The sequence below is a fragment of the Guillardia theta genome, assembly GCF_000315625.1.
Source record: "Guillardia theta CCMP2712 unplaced genomic scaffold GUITHscaffold_176, whole genome shotgun sequence".
In the NCBI taxonomy this organism is placed as follows: Eukaryota; class Cryptophyceae; order Pyrenomonadales; family Geminigeraceae; genus Guillardia; species Guillardia theta.
The window spans coordinates 37,319-56,373 of NW_005434500.1; the positions used below are offsets into that span (position 1 = coordinate 37,319).

The following is a 19,055-nucleotide window of genomic DNA, read 5'->3' on the forward strand; positions in this document are numbered from 1 at the left end:
TATGCCTAGTTTGGGATCAGCGCTGACACAACTTGGGTCGAGCAAGATGCACGTCCTGGAGCATCATACAATGTCTTCATGAGATGATGGTGAGCTATCAAAGGGTTAGAATGTAGATTCACAGATTCCCTCACTTTTCCCGACCGTACCTCGTCCGGATCGTCAGTACTTCATCAGAAGCTTGCTTAGTGCAGCTTGCATGTCCAAAGGAGAATGTCCTTCCCCATCATGATCCTCCCCCACCATGCTCCTCCCTCCCTCCCTCCCTCCCTCCCTCCCTCCCTCCCTCCCTCCCTCCCTCCCTCCCTCCCTTCCCTCACCCTCTTTCACCCTGTGAGAGGAGATGGAATACTCTGCATTGATCGCTGACATTTTCTTCAACAGTTGGCTGATATTTTTGACGATCTTGGTACCCAGAATATTATTTATGTGAGCGAAAAGAAGATGTGCTTGACTCATTCTAAACTCTCATTCAGATTGGACTTGGAGTCACAGTTGTGTCTATCATAGTTATGCTGGTTATTTTGTATCAGGATGGTGTAAGGTAAGCATCACTGGTACCTTTCATGAGCTGGCCATGGATCAGGTTGGTGAAAAGTAAGAGTATGCAAGGCGAAATGAAAATGGATGAACCAGAAACTTCTTAAGAATACACTGAATGTGAAGAGTAATGATTCACACAGTGCCGTGAAAATCTCAATTTATTTGTTTCACGACGAGGGTTTGAATTTTGACCCCATTGCCTGCCCGCCGAGTCCTATTTCTTACATCGATTCTCGCACTCCAAGAAGGGATAAGAACTGAGGTCATGCTTCACATACCTCGTTCCTCCGATGACCTGCAATGATACGTAAGGCGTGGTTGCCATCAATGTAGCCAGTAGTGAATGCAGATTACGCAATGAGGGCACCAATATGAACCTAACAGGAGGCACAGCGATCTTCACATATTCTCACCCTCTCAGGGAGTTCATCCTCAGCTTGTCCCTCCAACAGAACAACCAAATCGCATACAATCGCTTTGCATGCAGATTTGACCACCTGTTGAGTCCAAAATGCGTTACTACACCTGAGAGTATCAAGACACGGTCTACCATACCTTGACAATGGCTGAAGCAGCAAGAGAAGAATTCACATCGCATGTACACTCAATCATATCACTCGTCTGTTGGTAGTAACATGACAGCTTATTTCCTGAAGAAGACTTCAAATTTGACCCATGGAAACAAACTGAACAGGCTCAAATGTAAAGTACCTATCAGTGCCGGTACTGGTTTTCCGATAGTTTTCTTCACAACCTGCATCCATAAGAATCAATAATTCAACCATGGTGTGAAGTCAAATGATGACTACCCAGTTCGCATCCACCACTGACGTGATAAGCTTTAATCGTTTGTTCTTGTACTCATCATTGCCGTCAAGGAACCGTTTGAAGCATGTAGCGAACGGTTTGTCGGACTCCAAAACCCCCTTCTTGAGCTCAAAGATCATCACTGTATGCATCGGCCGAAGATCAAAATGCATGACAAAAATGAAATCCTTTCTGCCAGCTGCTCTTGCCCGGTTGTAATATGAATCGGATCTGTCCATTGAAAAGCGACAGATCTCATTGGTTGAAAACCCTGACAATTCCACGAGATCAAATGCAGATTCTTGTGAAGGGTACTTAATCTTATCCTTCAGATAATTGCCTCCACGAACATTGAACAAGGTAGCATCGATTGCCTCGAAAGAAGTAGAGTCTAGCCCAAATTGTATTGTGTGAACAGCAGCTGGAACACCCGTGGCTTTGATTGGGATGGGGTTTGCTTTCTTCGGTTCTCCAACACCCTGCGAGTTCTTTTCATTCTGTGAATTTTCTCGTGATAAGCTCCCATGCTCACTCCCATTCATGGTTTGGTTGTATTTGAAAGTATTCCCGGAAGTCTCGAACCAAAGTTCTGCAGATTACAAAGGATCCCTAGAAGAGACTCTCACGGGGCAAAAGAAGACGAAGAGTCCACCCTGATCGCCTGCTCAAGCCGATAGACCTGATAGATTGAGTGTTGGATTCAAGTTTTCCAACGCTACAAGGTTCAATCAAAAGCTGGTGTTAATAATCCCGGCAGATTTCTTTGGATGCACTCATGCAAATGAAGCAAACCACAGGAATTTCAGTCTCACAAAAAGCAATCTAGAACAAGCTGAGCACCGAAGAGAACCTGGCGTATACGAACACGTCGGAGATCGATAGTAGGCCTCCGTTACACCAGGGAGGATTTTCAGCCTCGCTAGTCTCAGCACAAACCGATGGGCACCGAGGCAGGAGCGAAGCTCTCTGAGTGTTGGATGAAGAGGGGCGAAGGGAGGGGAGGAGGAGGAGGAGTGTGAGGCCCAGGAGACTGATGGCAGGAAGCCGACGGCCAAGGTTGCAGGTGATCTGGGGGGACAAGATGCGTGCGAGCAAGCTGAGTAGGGTAGGGGTACGGGTGATGGTTGTGGGGGAATGGTAGGGTGGGGGTGGATACGCAGGTGAGTCAACGATGTAGGGCTGGTCTCAGGGGGGGTAGGGGTCATCTGAATTGCCAGTACTACCCGGGTACTTTCCATCGATATTTTTGCGGGCTGGGGGAATGAGGGGATGGGGTGGGTCCTCATTTGAACACCAGCCGTGTAGGCCTTGAACACCAGTTGACGCTGGTGCCTGGCACTCCCGTTGAATGTGGCTGTAGGAGGGGGGTGGGGTAGGGGAGGGAGGGCAAGGGCTTTCAAGCATCTAGTAGTCTTCCTGCGAAAAGAAGGAATGTTGCAAGAGTTTAGATATTTAATACCATTCGCCGGACCATATCAACTCATTTGTGTGGGAGAGTAGGCCCGGATGCGCTGCTTTTTTAACCTTTCATCAGCCTGGAGTACCACGTAGGGGGTAGGGTGGGTCTAGGGCTAGGGTAGGGGTAGGGGTCAGGTTGGCAATGGCCGCGGGTGGCGGCCTCCTGTAGCTCATCAGTTGCCAATCTTGGGCCGTACCGGGGCCGAAGCGGAACTCAGTACGGTACTACCGTAGTACTAGGCTTTCAGTAAAAGAACTCGTTGAAGCGCTTCAAGGCGAGTCACTGCAGGCTGACTCTGAGCCTGAATAGCCAACCGTACTCGGTCTGAACGGTGTACCGCCTGGCCAGTCACGGGAGCAAGAAAGATGTCACTGGCCATAGAGCAGTGCTCTATGTATGAGAGGACTGACAGTGAGCACCGTCACTGAGCCTTTGCTGCCAGCGGCGACACTCCTCGCGGCCGCGGCCCCGGACTGACGCCGTTCCGGCCCGGCCAGGCCTCAGGCTCCCGGAGTCCGGCGGGCCCGGCCGGGTCACTGTTGCGGCCAGACGGTGAGTGCCAGTGGTGGCTGAGAGGCTCCGATCGCCGGGCGCCGCCGGCCGGGCCGGGCAGCCCGTGAGTCCGACGGTCGGAGGCTCAGTCGGGGGCACCGTGACTGCCCCCGACATCACCCGGCCTCGGACTCGGACTTGGCCGCTATAGGCTCGCAGGTCCAGCTGTACTACGGTAGTGGCGCGCTGGCAGCGTCGTCAGCGACGGAGCGTGCCCGGCGGCCGACCGCGAGGCTGTCGCCGCGCATACTGTGACAGCCTCTGGCAGGCCACTGATCGGATACCGTACGGTAGTATGCCGCATACCGTCTGCAGCCCGTTGAGACGGTCGTATCGTCACACGTACTCTACAGTACTGTGACCGTACTGACAGTCATCTACTGGTAATCGCCTGAACTTTGAGTAAAGCACCAGTAATCGCCCGAGAGTCTGGCTTAGCCGGCGGCGGCTGATCAGAATGATCGGACCCAGGCAATGCAAGGAGCCTTCGAATGATATGATGTAGAAGCCTTGGAATGATATGATGTAGAAGCCTTGGAATGATATGATGTAGAAGCCTTGGAATGATATGATGTAGAAGCCTTGGAATGATATGATGTAGAAGCCTTGGAATGATATGATGTAGAAGCCTTGGAATGATATGATGTAGAAGCCTTCTAATGATATGATGTAGAAGCCTTCTAATGATATGATGTAGAAGCCTTCTAATGATATGATGTAAGGAGCACGGTCAATCCCATGAGTTCATTTCTCCTTCTCTCATTCTTGTGACCTCACGACTCGTTGAAACTTCAACTCTCCCTCTGTCTCGCCGCAGAGCCCTCGGTCGATGCGATGAGTTCACACGAGGTGTTGACAACAGTGTGACTGATCAAAGAGAGGCCTGAGAACTTGAATTCCTTCTCGAATCACCAGACAAGACCAGATTGTTGGGAATGCGAAATCGTTCATGGAGTGAGAAATCAAGTTCAAATTTCAATGTCATAACAGAGAAATAATCAGTACAGGATGATATGAGGTATTGCAACTCCTGCTCACAGAGCAGTCTTTTTGTATCTTCACAAAACCATCTGACAGACAGGAAGCAAGAGTGCTGCGATCACCAAGTAGTCAGGAACAGTCGAAACCAGCAGCCAGGGCACGCCCAGGTCAAACACAAGGGGATACAGTCCTCGGAACGTGAGCCAGACCCAACCAAGTTGAGCAGCCGACTTGACGTTGATGAAGAGAGCATGCATCCATAACGCCACGAGGAAAGCTGTAGATTGTTCGAGCATGTTTCCCACCGTGCGATCGCCGTTCAATGCCAGATACTTGCTGCCTGCTGCGGAGTTGTACTTGACATCCATCAAGGAGGGAGGCTTAGTGTCTTTCTTACTGTCGTCCTTCATCTTCTTGTGCGCATAGAACTTGGTCCAGGACTGGTAGAAGAGGAAGGTATACAACAGCACCGCCCACCCTATGGTTACTCGAATCACAGGAGAAAGAGCTCGCAACGCATCAGTTCCCAGGAAGGAGGAGGAAGAGGAGGAGGAGGAGGAGGAGGAGGGATAGATATCTTGGATGGAGCTCGAGATCACATAGATCATCGCTACCGCCATCGCTCCGCATGAGCTCAAGGGCAGCCAACCCAACTGCATGGCGGGTCTTACGTGTGCAAGGATTGAGGCGGGCTCGAAGGACAGTTTGCTGGGTGCGTTCCTGTACGCGTACAGCACAGGATAAGGCTCAACTGCTCCCCGCTCCCCCCACGCCGCATCCCCCCACCCGCGCAAGTACACTCAACCTCCTCCTCCTTTTCCTCCTCCTCCTTTTCCTCCTCCTCATCCACCTTTTCTTTTCTCTTGCTGCCTCCTGTCCTACTCGAGCTGCTGCTGCTCCAGCCTCCGTTCAAGAATGGGAAAACAAGGTGAACTTAAAGCAGCACTGACTAGCTTTGAAAGCCCAATAGAGATTCAAATTCTGGAACAATCCAAACCAACTTCTAGGAAACAAGTCAAGCTCTCCAATTATGCTGTCAAGGAAATCGAGCGCATGGCTGAAGAGCAAAATCTCAAAGAGATATTAGACCATTTGAGGTGTCATCGCAAGATGAGGATCCAGTCCGGCCAACATAAGTCAATGGCTATCGAGATTGATGCTAGCGTGACTTTCCGATTCATAGCAGGTTTGTTCGACATTCGGTGTCCCTACTTCGCCCCGCAGGTTATCATAGTCTTGAATCTAATTCATTTGACATCTTCGTAGATCATCTACTTACAGCATGAGCGACATCGATTAAGAAGCCAGACAGCGTCAGAGGCACCTTGCTTTACATTGTGGTTTTGGAACACTCATTTTGTGAACGACTACTACTATGCGAACAGTCGATGGAACAGAATCGAGGAGACGTACATTCAAGTGAATTTCATTGACGGACCTCTCGTTCCCAAAGACTTCCTTGAACCAAGATGCTACTTTCACAGTCTAGATGGCAAAAATCAAAGAAGGAATGATCACAAACTCCAGCCTCTTTCTACCAAGTCCAACAAGACCTTGCCAGATCAAGTCTCCGTCGTGTTTGAGCCGCCAGACACACTGATCGTGAAAGCAAAAGATCGAGCCACAGTACAAGGCGGACGACAGCGAGCGCACATCTCATCCTACTCGCTCATAGCTAAGCGCATCACGCGAACCGTGAAACCCAAGTTGGAAGGAGCAGCAGTGACGTGCCAACTTTCAGCCTTGCGGGAGCTCATCGGCTGCATCTACGTCTGTCTTGGTGGAGATGATGATGAGAAAACTAATGCAGTTGACGGGAACAAGTTGAGATTCATCAACAGGATCCGCCAAATCTCCTGTGTGTCAAACTGTCTGCAACCAATCCTGACAGAGGTGACTTGGATTCTTCAGCAATATTTCAACAAGATACCTCAGATCACATGTTCGATGCTGCCTAAAGAAATGAGAGTGTACAATGTCACGTTGAAGAACTCTGAGAACATTGAAGAACACTTTGACTTTGTTGCAGCTCTGAAGGAATCCGAACGAGGTGGCAAGTTCGACTTGAACAAGTTCGTCTTCTTTCTGGCACGGCATATGTTTCTCTTTGGACTATCCGATGGAGAACAAACGCAATGGAATCTAAAAAAGATCAGTGAAAACTGTCAAGCGATTGTGACGCTATTCGAATACAAGGTAAAAGAGAAATATCAAGATCGTCCGAAGCTTGTAGCGGTAGCACAAAACTTCAAGACGAATCATCAAGCCAAACTGCAAGACGAGGTAATGTATGCATTTACTTCGATATTCACTGATCCAAAGCTTTTCTCAGGAAACATTAATGAAGATTTTGGATTCAATTGAACAATTGAATGAAGAAAAGAAGTCGTTCTTCGATGAGAACAAAGAAATATCTAAATTCTGGTCTCAAACCATCAAGATGCCTTTCAACGTGGCATTGGAACCGCAACAAGGCAAATATCCGCCCGTCCAAGACTTTCACCACCATCTTCATGTAAGTCGATCCAAACCTTTGAGCAGTTCCGCCCTTCGCCCTCCCTCCCTCCCTCCCCCCGATCGCCCAATCCCATTCCCTTGCCTCCATCTCATACAGCTCGCGAGTTGACGATATGTATTGTCTGCAGGGGCTCATGAATGAGATCGAGGAGGTGCGGCGGTTACTGGGGCAGGCGACGATCGACCAGGTGTCAATCGCCTGTCAGACTGATTGACCACTTGAGCTCCCAGCCCTACCATCTGCTTCAAAGCTGATTTTGACTTGCTGGATCATTAACAAATCAGCACTTGCCCCTCCTTCGACTCCTGCGCGCTGATGCAAATTCCCCCCAACCCCTTCCCCCTCCTCTTCCCCTCTTTGAGACTCAGGATACATGTATCTCCCCGCCTGCTATCAGTCAACGTCGAATGTACGCACAGATTTGCTGTCCCGTCGGGCCGCTAAGAACATGGCGAGCTGAGAAATCTTCAACGTACGGTCGTGGCGAGGCGGAGAAGGAATTTACAGCTGGAGTTGGCTTTTACTCCGTTGACCATACACGTACACACGACTTTGACCCAACCCTCACGCTACCAGATTGCCCGGCTGATCTTCGAACTCAGTGATCCCTCCATAACCTGCCCACACATGCCGTCAGACGAGTCGAGCTCGTGATGGAGTCGCTCACCGCCAGGATCGAGAGGACCAGCATTGTGAGTCCACCTGTAGAGGGTTTGAGGAGCCGACAGCGAGGAGGGAGCAGTTCTTACCATGATGTGCAGGAGGAGTGATCGTACTCCCACGAGTTGAGCAGCGGGCAGTGGCATGTCGTCGCTCCCATGCCTGCTCGCGTTGTTACAACAGAGCAGAGAGATCGGAGGGGAGGTGAAGTCACCATTGCTGCCGCTGGTGTAGCACTGGCACGTGTTGCAGCAGTAGTAGTTGCAACTGCAGGAGGGAAGAGGAAGAGGAAGAGGGAGGGAGGAGAGGAGGAGGAGAGGAAAAAAGTAGGATTACGATAGGGAAACTGATCAATGCTGGTCTCACCAGCCATAACATCCCCTATCCATCAACGTGAGCGCTCCCCAGGCACTTCCGCACGAGCATTCCTACAGGAGGTGTCAGGGCGGCGAGGTCGCCACCAGCCACTTACCAGGTAGCGCTCGCCCTCGTCGATGCTGCAGTCACAACCATCCTACAAGCACGGTTATCGCACACCGGCGCTGCTTCTGCGAGCACCTGTGAGGGGTCGTAGGACTCGATTTCCTGGTGCCACCCTGACGTCTGATCGTATCCGAAGGGATACCCGTAGTGAGGATGGTTCTCTCCCTCTGACAATGATTGTCCGTGTCGCCTGCACCCCCTCAGCTGCACCCCAGCTGTCCGGACGGAACTCACAGGTGTTGCACGAGGTGGCGGGCCAGCATGGAGTACATGGCTGGCGATTTCTTGGCGTACACGATATGGTCGAGCGTCTTCTCGAGCCGCTTCAAGCTCTCAGTCTTCACTCCCCTCGGCGCTCGCAGGTTCCGATACGACGCCTTGTCCTCGGCTGTCAGTCTACCCGTCAGCATCGGTGAATCACGACGTCAAGTCCTACGGTGAAACTGCGGGCGAACTTGCTTAAGCATGACGGACTTTTCTGTCGCTCCCGTTCGACTTGTTACGGTGCGCATAAGAAGAACTGTAGCGGGTCAGGCACATTCATTCCACCTCCATGCAGCTGCTCACCTGCCATGATCAGCCCCAGGGCTGCGACACACAATGCTGCTACCCCAGACGCTGAAGATCTCGTCATGAGAACATGTCCAAGGCGAGGAGAAAGAATCAGGAGAGAGGGCAACATCAGGACATGCATACAACATCCAAATACAGCAGTCAACCACAAGGCTAATAGAGTAGCGCTCAGGAGGGAGAGGAGAATAGTGGAAATGAAGGAGAGAAAGCGCGGGGAGGCAGCAGGAAAGAGAGGAGAGAGACATCAGACAGCAACCAACAAACAGGAGACAGGAGATAAGAGATAACATACAGGGAGGGGAAGGCGACATGGAGCGGAAGGAGACAGGGAGCGGAAGGAGACAGGGAGCGGAAGGAGACAGGGAGCGGAAGGAGACAGGGAGCGGAAGGAGACAGGGAGCGGAAGGAGACAGGGAGCGGAAGGAGACAGGGAGCGGAAGGAGACAGGGAGCGGAAGGAGACAGGGAGCGGAAGGAGACAGGGAGCGAAAGGAGACAGGGAGCGGAAGGAGACAGGGAGCGGAAGGAGACAGGGAGCGGAAGGAGACAGGGAGCGGAAGGAGACAGGGAGCAGGGAGACAGGGAGCAGGGAGAGGCTTCATGGCATCGATACCCTTCATGGCGTTGCGAGGAGTCAAAGCCCTCATCCCCTCACATTTGACATCAATTGATGTAACGGTCAATGTAACCGCTACTTTCCATCCCCGCGCTGACCCATCAGTCCGAGTCAAACATCAGTGCTGGTCAAACTCAGTGGTCAAACTCTACAATCGGCGCCACTGTTTCATGGCGGACGTTTCCTCAGCTCGGACATGGCGGCGCTGCCGTCAAGAGGAGTCGCACATGCCACTTGTCATGAGCTTCTAAGGGGATGCCGGCAGCGCGTAAGAGAGGAGCGCTGCTGCTGACTGCTCTGCTCCTTCTGTGGGCTCTAGTGCAGATTGCCTTCTGGTACTGGCTCCAAGGCAAAGGAAGCAGGGCGAGACGCGCTGTGCAAGTTCGAGTGGTGGAGGACAAGGCCATGGTGGAGATCGTCGGTCAATCGGAGGACGAGAAGGTCTGGTTCACCAGGGACGGCACCCAGCCCAATCCTTCCTCGTCCGAGGTCTACCATGGAGCCTTCTTGCTGCGGCAGGGCATATGGACGATTAGCGCTGCAGCATGGAGGGGAGGGAAGAGGGTGGGGCATGTGGTACGGACCAGGAGGATAGTGTGCAGGAGAGGGGAAAACTTTCTTGTGAGCTGCAGGGTGAGGAACTCTACAGGGCCTGCGAGCCTTTCCTGGAGGACATGCAGCCTGGAGCTGAACCGGCGGCTGCGAGAGGTGAAGGACGTGCTGGTGGAGGAGAACGTGACGATCCACTCGATCTCGGAGGAGAGGTAACGCAAGCGTACGAGGGAGGGGTCGCTGACATGCTTTTCCTCCGCAGGAAGCCGCGCATGCAGCTCAAGGTGGTGGGCTCGACTATGGATGAAGCATGCAGGACTGCGCTGTCCTCAGATTGGTCGGAGTGCCGCGGCCTCACTGGGTCGTCTTCTCCTCCTCCTCTCCCGCTCCTCGCCTTCCGCATCTCCTACGTCGCGAGCATCGAGTGCGGATTCATCGGGATGAGGATGAGGGACGGGGAGCTCGGCTATGGGGGGCTGCCGATGGACAGGAGCAGGTTCTTCCGGCACGATCCTTCTCTCCCCCTTCCTGTCTACGACGTGATGGAGGAGGAGGAGGAGGGAGGAGGCGGGAGGGCTCGTCTGCTCTCCTACGACGAGCTTGCGATGATTCCCCTTGCCGACATGCCAGGTGAAGACTCATGGCATCAGCTGCTCCCCAGGCTCCTATGGATGATGCACATCCTTCCAGCTACCGTCAAGTTCCTGCTGCCTCCTCCTCAAGGAGCCCTGCGGGACATCCTCTCCCTCCTCGCGCAGGAGAGCCTCCAGGAGCTCTTCGATGCCTCCCGCCTCGTCTTGTGGTCTCCAAACTTCTTCGTCGCCCAACGGCTCTACTTCTATGGGGAGTCTCCCTTCCTTCGCTCCTCATCCCCCCGAAAGAGACTTCCTCCTCCTCCTCCCCTCCTCCTCCGTAACTGCCGGGCGGTTCTCCGGAGCCTCCCTGGTCTCAGAGCCCTCGACTCCTACCTCCTCCTCGTCCCTCACGGCTACTTCGACTGGGACCCAGATAACCTGCAGCAGGCAGCTCTTGCCTTGTCTGTCTTCCTCCGGCGTGGTCCCATCCGCTACCGGGTGGTGGAGGAGGGGAGGGAGAGAATCGAGCTACCGCAGGACGGAGAGGGAGCTCAGTCCGAGGAGGGTAAAAACTTCCGTCCTCACTCTCCCCTCCTCTCCCTCCTCTCCCTCTTTGCCGAAGCTCGCGCCGTCATCGGCGTGCATGGCAGGATGCTCGGGTACATCCTCTGGTGCTCCCCGGGCACGAGCGTGATCGAGATCGGACCCTCTACCCAGCTGGCAAGCTACAAGGAGGAAGGGGAGCCGCAGGAGCTGCGGGGAAGGCCGTGGGACAGTCGCTATCATGAGCTAGCGGCGGCCCTCAACATCCGTTTCTCAATCCTCCCCGCAAGCTGGACGAACTCCTTCTCCTCCCTTCCTTCTTCCCTTCCGCCTCCCTCCTCCGCTCCCTCCTCCGCTCCTTCCTCCTTGCCGTCCTCCGTCGCCATCGACGTTCGTCTCCTCCTTCTATGGCTCGTCGATGAGTTCGAAGATGGGGAGTCTGAAGTCGTCCTGCCAATTAGCAGCCGAACTCTCTGCGAAGATCGCGGGATGAATCTTGCGCTGCGAGGCAGGACGAGGTCGTCGGGCGGGGAGGTCGGGCATGAGGGGGACAAGACTGTGGACGGAAAGCTGGAGACAGCATGGGAGACGTACGGGGACGATGACCACTGGATCGAAGTCGAGCTGCGTGAGAGGGGGAGTGCGTGCGGTGTGCTGGTGGAATGGGGCTCGACGCTTCCCAGCTCCTTTCGCGTCCTGCTCTCCACAGTAGGAGGGTGGCCGGAGAAGGAGCAGCAGGACGCGTCTCCCTTCGATCTAACCCGCGTGCGAGATCGTCTGTTGGAGAGGAGGAGCAGGGAGATCGGTCATCTGTTGCTGCTTCCTCCTACTGGAATTGACGATCAATACTCGCAGATGACCCGCTGAACGCGTCGCTGCTTGTCAGACGCTCCCTCCTGTCCTTGCAGGAATCTTCTCCTCCCCTGTGCTCGTTCACCTGCTCTCCGCTCCTCCGCTTCTTCCTTGCGAGGAATGGGTGAGAATCTTTCCCTTCCTGCTGACCTCGTCTCCCTGCTCTTGTGGACTCGCAACCTGTCTTGTGCCCCTCCGCTTGTCTGACTTTCTCACTTCCCTCCCTCATCTTCCTTCACAGCATCAAGGCAAACTCGACAGAAGACTGCAGGCACTCAAAGCTCTGTGCACTCAGATGTGAAGGAAGCGGGGAAGGTCGAGGATGCGTTTGTACCTGGCAGGAGCAGCTGTACAGATCACCAGAGCGATTGCGCCCTGTCAACCTGACGGAGAGGTAGAAGAAGACAGTGAGATGTTAATGCGAGTTCAAGTGATGTGATGCTGAGATTCTTGAAGTTGTAGGGAGTATGAAAGAGGAAGGTGGGGAAAGGAAAGCGAGAAGAGGAGAGGGGGTGAAGTAGGTAGAAGTTTTGAGAGGAGTTAGATGGAGACGAGAAGAGGAGGAGTGGAGGTAGTTGACTCCTGCTGTCAGGGTCTGGAAGGAAGCGTACACGTCAAACAAACTTGATGCCTCATCGTCGACATGGGATGACAGGATGTACATCTTCAACGAGAGAATCCTCACAGACAAGTTCAAGCTGCTCCTCACAAGGTCTCCTCCTCCTTCTCCTCCTTCAAAGTCTAATCCCTCATCGCTGTCGCTGACTTGTCCTCTCCTGTTGCGCTGACTTCCTTCCACCGCAGTCAAATTGGTGTCGAAGTCCGCGAGATCTGCCTGCTCTCATGCTAAAAAGATCCTACGACCACCACCATCTCCTCCTCCACCTCCTCTTCCTCCTGCTTGCATTTTGGCATTTGCTCGTTTCACTTCATGCTTAAATTTCACGCAAGTGACGCTGCTCGAGCAGCTGGCGCTCAACAAGCAAGCCGCTCCCCTCCAGGACTTCTGTTCCTCCGGCTCTTCTTCCCCTTGTCCTTCTGGGGAGCAGGCGCGCTACGCCTTCTCCGTCACTGTTTCACTCTCCAGCAGATGTCGTCTCCTCTCCTCTCCTCTCCTTCCCTTCCGTGAGACCCTCACCGCCTTTCTCGCAATGGCCTCCTCGACCAGCACGCTCCTCCTCGTCTCCTCAAAAAATACTTTCGAGCCCTCAAGCTCCTGCGTCAGAACGCGGTCGTGGCAGGGCAGTGAGAGAAGAGATAGTCATAATTGCCCACGTCCATGTCCCCATCGCAAACGTCCACGTCACCCTCGCCCAAACTGTCCAGCACAACATCAGCTGCCTTCCTCCACCTGTTGCCTCCTCACCTGCTCCAAACATGCTCGGGTTCATCGTGACTGTCCGCTATGCCCTTCTCCTTCTTGATGATCGAGCCACCATCGACTAGTTCTGAACGTTCGTTATCCCAAAACCCTCAGCTCAGCCTCGCACCTCTTCGCTTCGCCTCCTCCGGTCTTGACGAGGGGCCCAAACTCCTCGCCAGCTCCTCTCTCAAGTCTTCTGAGGGTGAACTGCGAGACTTATGAGACGGGCCAACCACTCCAGTCATGCCTCACCCATGCTTGCTCATGTGTAGCTCGTAGAACCCGCTCTGCTCCTGTACGTCCAGTCAATCTCTGCGTCCTTTCCTGACTGCAGCGTGTCACCTTCCTATCCGAAGACATATAATAGAGATCGTCCTCAAAGCCGTCTTTCATCGCGTTCTGTCGCTGCTCATGCATTGAGAAGAGGCAAGAACGGCCCTGAACAACTCACCAGATACTCATCGTATTTGTCAAAGCACTGCTCAAGGATCTGCCGGAGATGAGCTGGGATCTCCTGCCCTTCGCACGGAAGTCCTCGGGCCTTGCGTATCAGCTTGTTGCTCAGCCATCGGAAGCCAGCCGAGAGAGCAGCTTCTGCTCCTTCCAGCTTCATGGCAGACGTCTGCAGCAACCCATCCACAGTCTTCTGCATCCCAGCCATCTCCGAGTCGGACTGCGATGACGTCATACAAAAGGCTTCATGGCTATCGTCAACCTGGCGGAGCTCACGGAGCAGTTTTTCTCTTTCGTAAATGAGCGACATGTTGAGAGATCTATATGTGTTTTGAGCCAACGACTTGAATAACCCTTGTGAGAATACCTCAAAGATGCATTCTCTTCCATGAGGTGATGTACATGTCTCTGCGATTCTTCCTCATCCATCAGCTTGCCTGTTGTCGCCTATACACAAAGTGAGTCTTAATGTCGATCGTCCCATCTAAGTTCACCTGGACCTCCTCCTCCTGCTCCCACTCCTCTTCCTCCAACACAATCGCAGCCACAGGATTCCCTGTAGAGCTCTCCGATGGCTGATCACGAGTGCTTTAGAAGCACATCGCATCACATCTAGAAGTAGTTCACCATTGGCGATTGCCAGGACATGGAAGAATTCTGAGTTGAAGGAGCTGCGGACATTCCTGGCAGGTACGCCCCCCCCATCCCAGGCTTCGACTTGCATGTCTTCTTCGGCTTCCTGGCGAGCTGAGAGGGGAGACTGACAGAACTGATTGAGGATACGGGAGTGGAAACTTCCACATTCCCTGCAGAAAGTGAGAAGGCAAAGCAAGGAATGGCTCCCTTGTACCATTGCCCGGAAGCTCGACAGGATCAGACGGGTTCGATCTCTTGTGCCCTCGAGGCCTGGAGCGACAGTCAGATTTTCAACTCCAATCTAGCTGAAGCCTTTTACCTCCCAGGTCCTGCTGGCCTAGATGGTCTTCTCACGTTGTCCCACTCTTCCCGAAAATCCGCGATACGCTGCGGGTTGCCACAAGGTCACAGGTCGAACCACCCAGTCAGTCTCTCACCTGTCTGATGCGGTCCAGACGCTCTTGCGAGACTCCAAGACCTCGCAGAACCGTTTCACACATGCGGCGATCCTCCCCATTAGAGATCGTGTCTCGCCAACGCGCTCTACGGAATCCATACCCCGGATTTCCGGGCTTTGCAGCCAAGTTAGCGCCCCGTCCACACCATGAGACAGTCATGATTCGCACACCTTAGCACGCACGGCAGGCACACGACGACTTTGCTCCTTGTCATAGATCTCATATCCAATCTTGTTGAATTGAAGACGCATCAGGCCATTCTTGCCAGCTGCGATATGATTAGCACAAACTTCGACTGCGGCCTCTGACAAAAGACATCAGCATCAACCTGAGTTTCCATCTCGATCTTTGTCATTGGCATACTCCGGGAAAAGCTCAGAGAACAAATGAAACACAGAGAGCTTCTGATCCACTCCATCCTCCTGGGACGAACGATCATGTAGTGTCCACGTCAGTGTGAAATTCATCTACCTGTGGAAGAATATCTTCATTGTCGTCTGAGAGCTTCGTCGCGGCCTGAAAAAATGCACGAGCAACTTGCACGGCTCTGCATTCCTCATTCGCGTGGTTCGGCATCCTAGCTGTATCTGCGTGGGTCTCGTATGTTGTGCTTATGATAAGAGTCTCAACAAGCTTGCCGATCAATTAAAGATTCGGATTCACTCGTTCACGTGAAGTGAACACTGGATATTGGTTCTATCCAGGTCTAGTATCGATGCCAGGTTTGGATGCAAAGATAAGCGGCTAAAGTGAGTCTGGGAGTCGGTGACAACCTGGCGGCCTCCTACACGGCAGAGGTGCAAATACGTCCGTGGAGGAGGCGAGAGCCGCTTCCGGCTCAGGACAAGGAGGAGTCGGAGAAAGAAGCAGCAGCAAGAGGTTGGAGGAGAGGAAGGGAGGAAGAGGTCAGCTGTGCGGGAGAGCAGGAGGGAGCAGCCACCTCAACCGCCGCCGCCAGCATGGCCGCCGGGAACGCGAAGATGGACCGTGACAATGGGGTAGGGTGGGGTTTGTGGATGCCAAGTAGTCTTGTTTGATACGGTATGATTGGTCAAAAAGAGGGGTAGTCAGAATTTAGGGAGGGTGGTCTGCCAGGGTGAGAGTGGGTGGGGGGGATTTTAGCTGTCCCTGGAGCGAGTTGGGGTGGTATTTGGACAATAGGGGGTGATGTGAAGCCAAAAGGGTGGGTGGTCGGAGTACGGAAGCTCTCGGGATGGGGTACAAGTCTTAGCAAAGGGGTGGTGATATAGGAAGGGGTAGCCACCCTCCCCATCCTGCTTGAACGGTCCAGGGTACAAAGAGAGGGTGCAGAGGAAGTTCTGAAACACAGGGGGTGGGGTATGTGATTCTATGTGTCCAAAGGGGTGATTTGAAGGGGATTTCTCCGGGTGGGTCCTGGATCCCCAGGGGTTTGAAAGAATGCAGAGGTAGGGTGGAATACGCGGCAGAGACATGGTAGGGTAGATTGTTTTGATGGGTAGGGTGGGGAGAACACAAGCTGAGGGATAGGGATTGAGGTCTGGCCTACTTACTTAATGCAGGACCTTGAGAATGAGAGCAGGCAAGGGCCATGGGTAGAGAGTTTGCTCACAACGAATTGATGATGGGTAGGGGGTGAGGGGTAGCAATGATTCACAGGGGTAGGGTCCTGGCCGAGATGTGGGGTGGCCATGTCACTGCGTTTGCAGGAAGTGATCAGGTAGGTGGGACAGGGGTTCTCGCTGGTTTTCCATGGGGTAGTGCATGATCTTTGTAGGGTGGTCAGAGGGTGGTCCAAGGACTTTGAGGGGTGGATTGTCTAGAATAGGGCGTAATAGCGGGGGGCTTTGAAGACCCGGTGGTTTGAGAAAAGGGGGGTACAGAGATGATTTAGGGAGGAGTGTGGAGGACATCATGAGAACAAGTGAATAATTTCTTATGATCTGAATTGGGAAATCGGATATGTAGAGCTATGTTGAATTCAACCTGAAAAAATAGGTAGGGAGGGAGTGGGGTGAAGGGGTTGATAGACGGTGTAAAATAATTAGTCGACAGACTACCACCCATGAAGTACCCGACCCGTCCACATGGAAGTTGGCCTCCTTTTGTCTACCCCCACCCCTACGATTCTCAATCCACCGGTTCAAATCCACAAATTCACCCTACCTTATCTCTAAAAATGTGTACCACCTATGGATGGGTACCCCCGTGGTAGAGAATTTTGTTTACCACCCACCTTTCCAAGCTCAAACAGACGATCAAATACCCACTCTCCACTGGTAAGTACCCCACCCTCACCCATCAACAAGCTCTGCAATCTTCTGACCTCTTCAGAACCTAGCGGTCGACCTGTGCCATTCAGTGTGGCGCCTTCAAGTCAGATAGTTGAGGTCCCTGTCACGCTTCCCCACAACCCCCCACCCCCTTGAATTTTAAAATCCTTTACCCCTGATGAAGATTAATTCGAGTTAGTGGGGTGGGGTTCAAAGAAGCTTGTTTATAACACTTGTATATAGCCCCAAATCAACGCTTCAGTGTTTTCATGGACAGCGCTTTTAAAAAAAGTTTCAAAAAGCGCTATTTCGATTAAAATGGGTCACATCTTGAGTTGTCAGGGCGAAAAATAGATGCGACTCCGAGAGCGAAGCCTAAATGTAAATCTGAGGCGCGCCTGGTAGAGGCATTGGCGGGCTAAAAGAGATCTGAGGCGCGCCTGGTAGAGGCATTGGCGGGCTAAAAGAGATGGTGGCGGTGGGGTTCGAACCCACGCCTTCATACGAAGAAGAGAACTTGAGTCTCCCGCCTTAGACCGCTCGGCCACGCCACCGCAAGAAAACCGTGAGTGTGAGAGTTGATAAAGTTAGAAATCATGGCGACGATTGCAAACACGATGATGATACGACATGAGGCTCAAGACGATGATACGACATGAGATAGAAGAATGATCATCATATGCATGTAGTAGGGAAGTTGCATGATAATGAGTTGAAGGTAGCAAGTCTCGTCCAAAAGGCTGAGGGTAAAGTTGAAACGACCAATCTTCTTGACAGAACGAAAATGAAAAGAAAACGTGCAAGAGGCTGTTTAGTTCGTGCTCTTACACATGAATGTATAGTTCTCAATCTTGCACCAGCTTTGCTGCAAAGGAGATGACCTGAAGGTCTTGTCCTCTGAGTGAAAGATCATTCCCCCAGTCCTCTCTCAGCCTCGTAAAGGAGACCATCTGCCCGAATACTCACAGGCAGCAGCTCAGCCCTCAGTCTCCTCTCCTTACCTCAAACCCCATCGCCATCAAAACCTGTAAACGTTGTTACACACTGGCATGCAAAAACGTTGCTTGATGACATGCGTTACAAGATTGCTACATCTCCCTCCAACTCTTGCTGCCTCGCAGTGCGTATATCCCTCTCCTCTACCTTGACTCGTTCATCTTCATCTATCCACTTCTCCTCTGCTCGTCCTGCATCTTGCTAGGCAGGATCCATTCAACATATCCACGTCCTCCTCTTACCTGTGTCAGTTCTTCCTCGTCAAGCAGTATGGTGGAGTGAGGATGGTAGAGCAGCGGTCCCACATTGATCCAGCTCCCTCCCCTGCTCTCTTCGTCATGCTGTTTGCCGCCTCTTTCAGCCCCACCAACCTCTTGAGCACGCTCTTGATGACCATCATGACATCCGTCGCATCCTCAGTGGCATCGAGGAAGAAGGAGGTCACAACAGCGTCGAAGCCTCCGCTGAAGCTGAGCAGCTCGTCACTGTCCTCTTCCTTCCGTCTGCTACTACCGCGCATGACGATATGTGGAGACGAACTCTCCTAACCGCAAGCGCAACGTCCCTGCTCCAGCTCCCCCTCCTGCCCAAGGGTTAGCTCTTTGTCATGCCCTGATCTTGTCGTCGCCTCTTCCTCGCAGCTCTTCCACATCGGGCAAGAGCACCTTGCGCGTCTTTTGCTTCAAGCTCCATCCCCATGCCTATTCTCGCGCCTCCATCAGTGCAGGGAAGGACAAGAAGAGGAGGATGTACCGCTGGAACCAGCAGGTGAGGACACATGCTGCCGTATCGTCAGATCAGATCGCAACAGACTAACAGTTACCATGATGAAGCCCGATCATCTTGTTGCTCTGCCTCCTCCTCCTCCTGCACCTGCACCTCCTCCTGTTCCTGCCTTTCTCCCTCTTGCCCGAAATCGTGCTTGCTGAAGGCAGCGATGTCGCTCCTTCCTCTGTTCTCCATTTCTTGGACTCGGTTTATCATCGACCTGGCAGCCTTGTCTAGCATCAGATCTGGCCTTTCCTTTCCCACATCATCATCTCCACCATCATCTCCACCATCATCTCCACCATAACCACCATCTCCATCGCCTCCATCATCATCTCCACCATCATCTTCATCATCATCATCATCATCATCATCATCATCATCATCATCATCATCATCATCATCATCATCATCAT

The 19,055-nt window shown here is 52.9% G+C and overlaps 7 protein-coding genes and 1 non-coding gene across 8 annotated transcripts; 2 read left to right on the forward strand and 6 right to left on the reverse strand.

The window, feature by feature from the left end:
* Window positions 1-685: 685 nt before the first annotated feature.
* On the reverse strand, window positions 686-2,421 carry GUITHDRAFT_166433 (hypothetical protein). Its single transcript, XM_005820455.1, has 5 exons — window positions 1,353-2,421; window positions 1,255-1,297; window positions 1,099-1,193; window positions 957-1,040; window positions 686-838 (listed from the first exon to the last, which is right to left on the reverse strand). Exons 1-5 carry the CDS (start codon window positions 1,890-1,892, stop codon window positions 758-760), a joined length of 843 nt encoding a protein of 280 aa, XP_005820512.1. The 5' UTR covers window positions 1,893-2,421; the 3' UTR covers window positions 686-757.
* A 1,998-nt stretch (window positions 2,422-4,419) lies between these two features.
* Window positions 4,420-4,950, reverse strand: GUITHDRAFT_81305 (hypothetical protein; the record flags this gene model as incomplete). Its single annotated transcript, XM_005820456.1, has 1 exon — window positions 4,420-4,950. One exon carries the CDS (start codon window positions 4,948-4,950, stop codon window positions 4,420-4,422), a length of 531 nt encoding a protein of 176 aa, XP_005820513.1.
* A 502-nt stretch (window positions 4,951-5,452) lies between these two features.
* Window positions 5,453-7,114, forward strand: GUITHDRAFT_147849 (hypothetical protein; the record flags this gene model as incomplete). Its single annotated transcript, XM_005820457.1, has 5 exons — window positions 5,453-5,566; window positions 5,609-6,625; window positions 6,675-6,857; window positions 6,988-7,047; window positions 7,091-7,114. The coding sequence occupies 5 exons, from the start codon at window positions 5,453-5,455 to the stop codon at window positions 7,112-7,114; spliced, it is 1,398 nt and encodes a 465-aa protein (XP_005820514.1).
* Window positions 7,115-7,364: 250 nt separating this feature from the next.
* On the reverse strand, window positions 7,365-8,610 carry GUITHDRAFT_156008 (hypothetical protein; the record flags this gene model as incomplete). Its single annotated transcript, XM_005820458.1, has 10 exons — window positions 8,571-8,610; window positions 8,440-8,523; window positions 8,238-8,391; window positions 8,079-8,193; window positions 7,993-8,034; window positions 7,887-7,948; window positions 7,735-7,787; window positions 7,610-7,682; window positions 7,528-7,562; window positions 7,365-7,477 (listed from the first exon to the last, which is right to left on the reverse strand). Coding segments are annotated over exons 1-10 (673 nt in total), but the record flags the coding sequence as incomplete, so codon positions are not given.
* An 836-nt stretch (window positions 8,611-9,446) lies between these two features.
* GUITHDRAFT_120280 (hypothetical protein) lies at window positions 9,447-11,728 on the forward strand (the record flags this gene model as incomplete). The annotated part of the gene is made up of 2 exons (XM_005820459.1): window positions 9,447-9,955; window positions 10,006-11,728. 2 exons carry the CDS (start codon window positions 9,447-9,449, stop codon window positions 11,726-11,728), a joined length of 2,232 nt encoding a protein of 743 aa, XP_005820516.1.
* Window positions 11,729-12,623: 895 nt separating this feature from the next.
* GUITHDRAFT_156009 (hypothetical protein) lies at window positions 12,624-15,514 on the reverse strand. The gene is made up of 17 exons (XM_005820460.1): window positions 15,397-15,514; window positions 15,095-15,329; window positions 14,952-15,045; window positions 14,794-14,891; window positions 14,603-14,737; window positions 14,485-14,552; window positions 14,380-14,435; window positions 14,157-14,335; window positions 14,024-14,104; window positions 13,897-13,976; window positions 13,792-13,849; window positions 13,528-13,749; window positions 13,419-13,481; window positions 13,329-13,369; window positions 13,204-13,283; window positions 13,080-13,161; window positions 12,624-13,031 (listed from the first exon to the last, which is right to left on the reverse strand). The coding sequence occupies exons 2-17, from the start codon at window positions 15,197-15,199 to the stop codon at window positions 12,935-12,937; spliced, it is 1,539 nt and encodes a 512-aa protein (XP_005820517.1). The 5' UTR covers window positions 15,200-15,329; window positions 15,397-15,514; the 3' UTR covers window positions 12,624-12,934.
* A 1,831-nt stretch (window positions 15,515-17,345) lies between these two features.
* On the reverse strand, window positions 17,346-17,429 carry GUITHDRAFT_t112. Its single transcript has one exon. It is a non-coding gene; the product is annotated as a tRNA-Leu (tRNA).
* Window positions 17,430-17,720: 291 nt separating this feature from the next.
* GUITHDRAFT_120282 (hypothetical protein) lies at window positions 17,721-19,055 on the reverse strand (the record flags this gene model as incomplete). The annotated part of the gene is made up of 8 exons (XM_005820461.1): window positions 17,721-17,825; window positions 17,877-17,900; window positions 18,114-18,195; window positions 18,243-18,374; window positions 18,421-18,454; window positions 18,537-18,652; window positions 18,695-18,867; window positions 18,918-19,055. 8 exons carry the CDS (start codon window positions 19,053-19,055, stop codon window positions 17,721-17,723), a joined length of 804 nt encoding a protein of 267 aa, XP_005820518.1.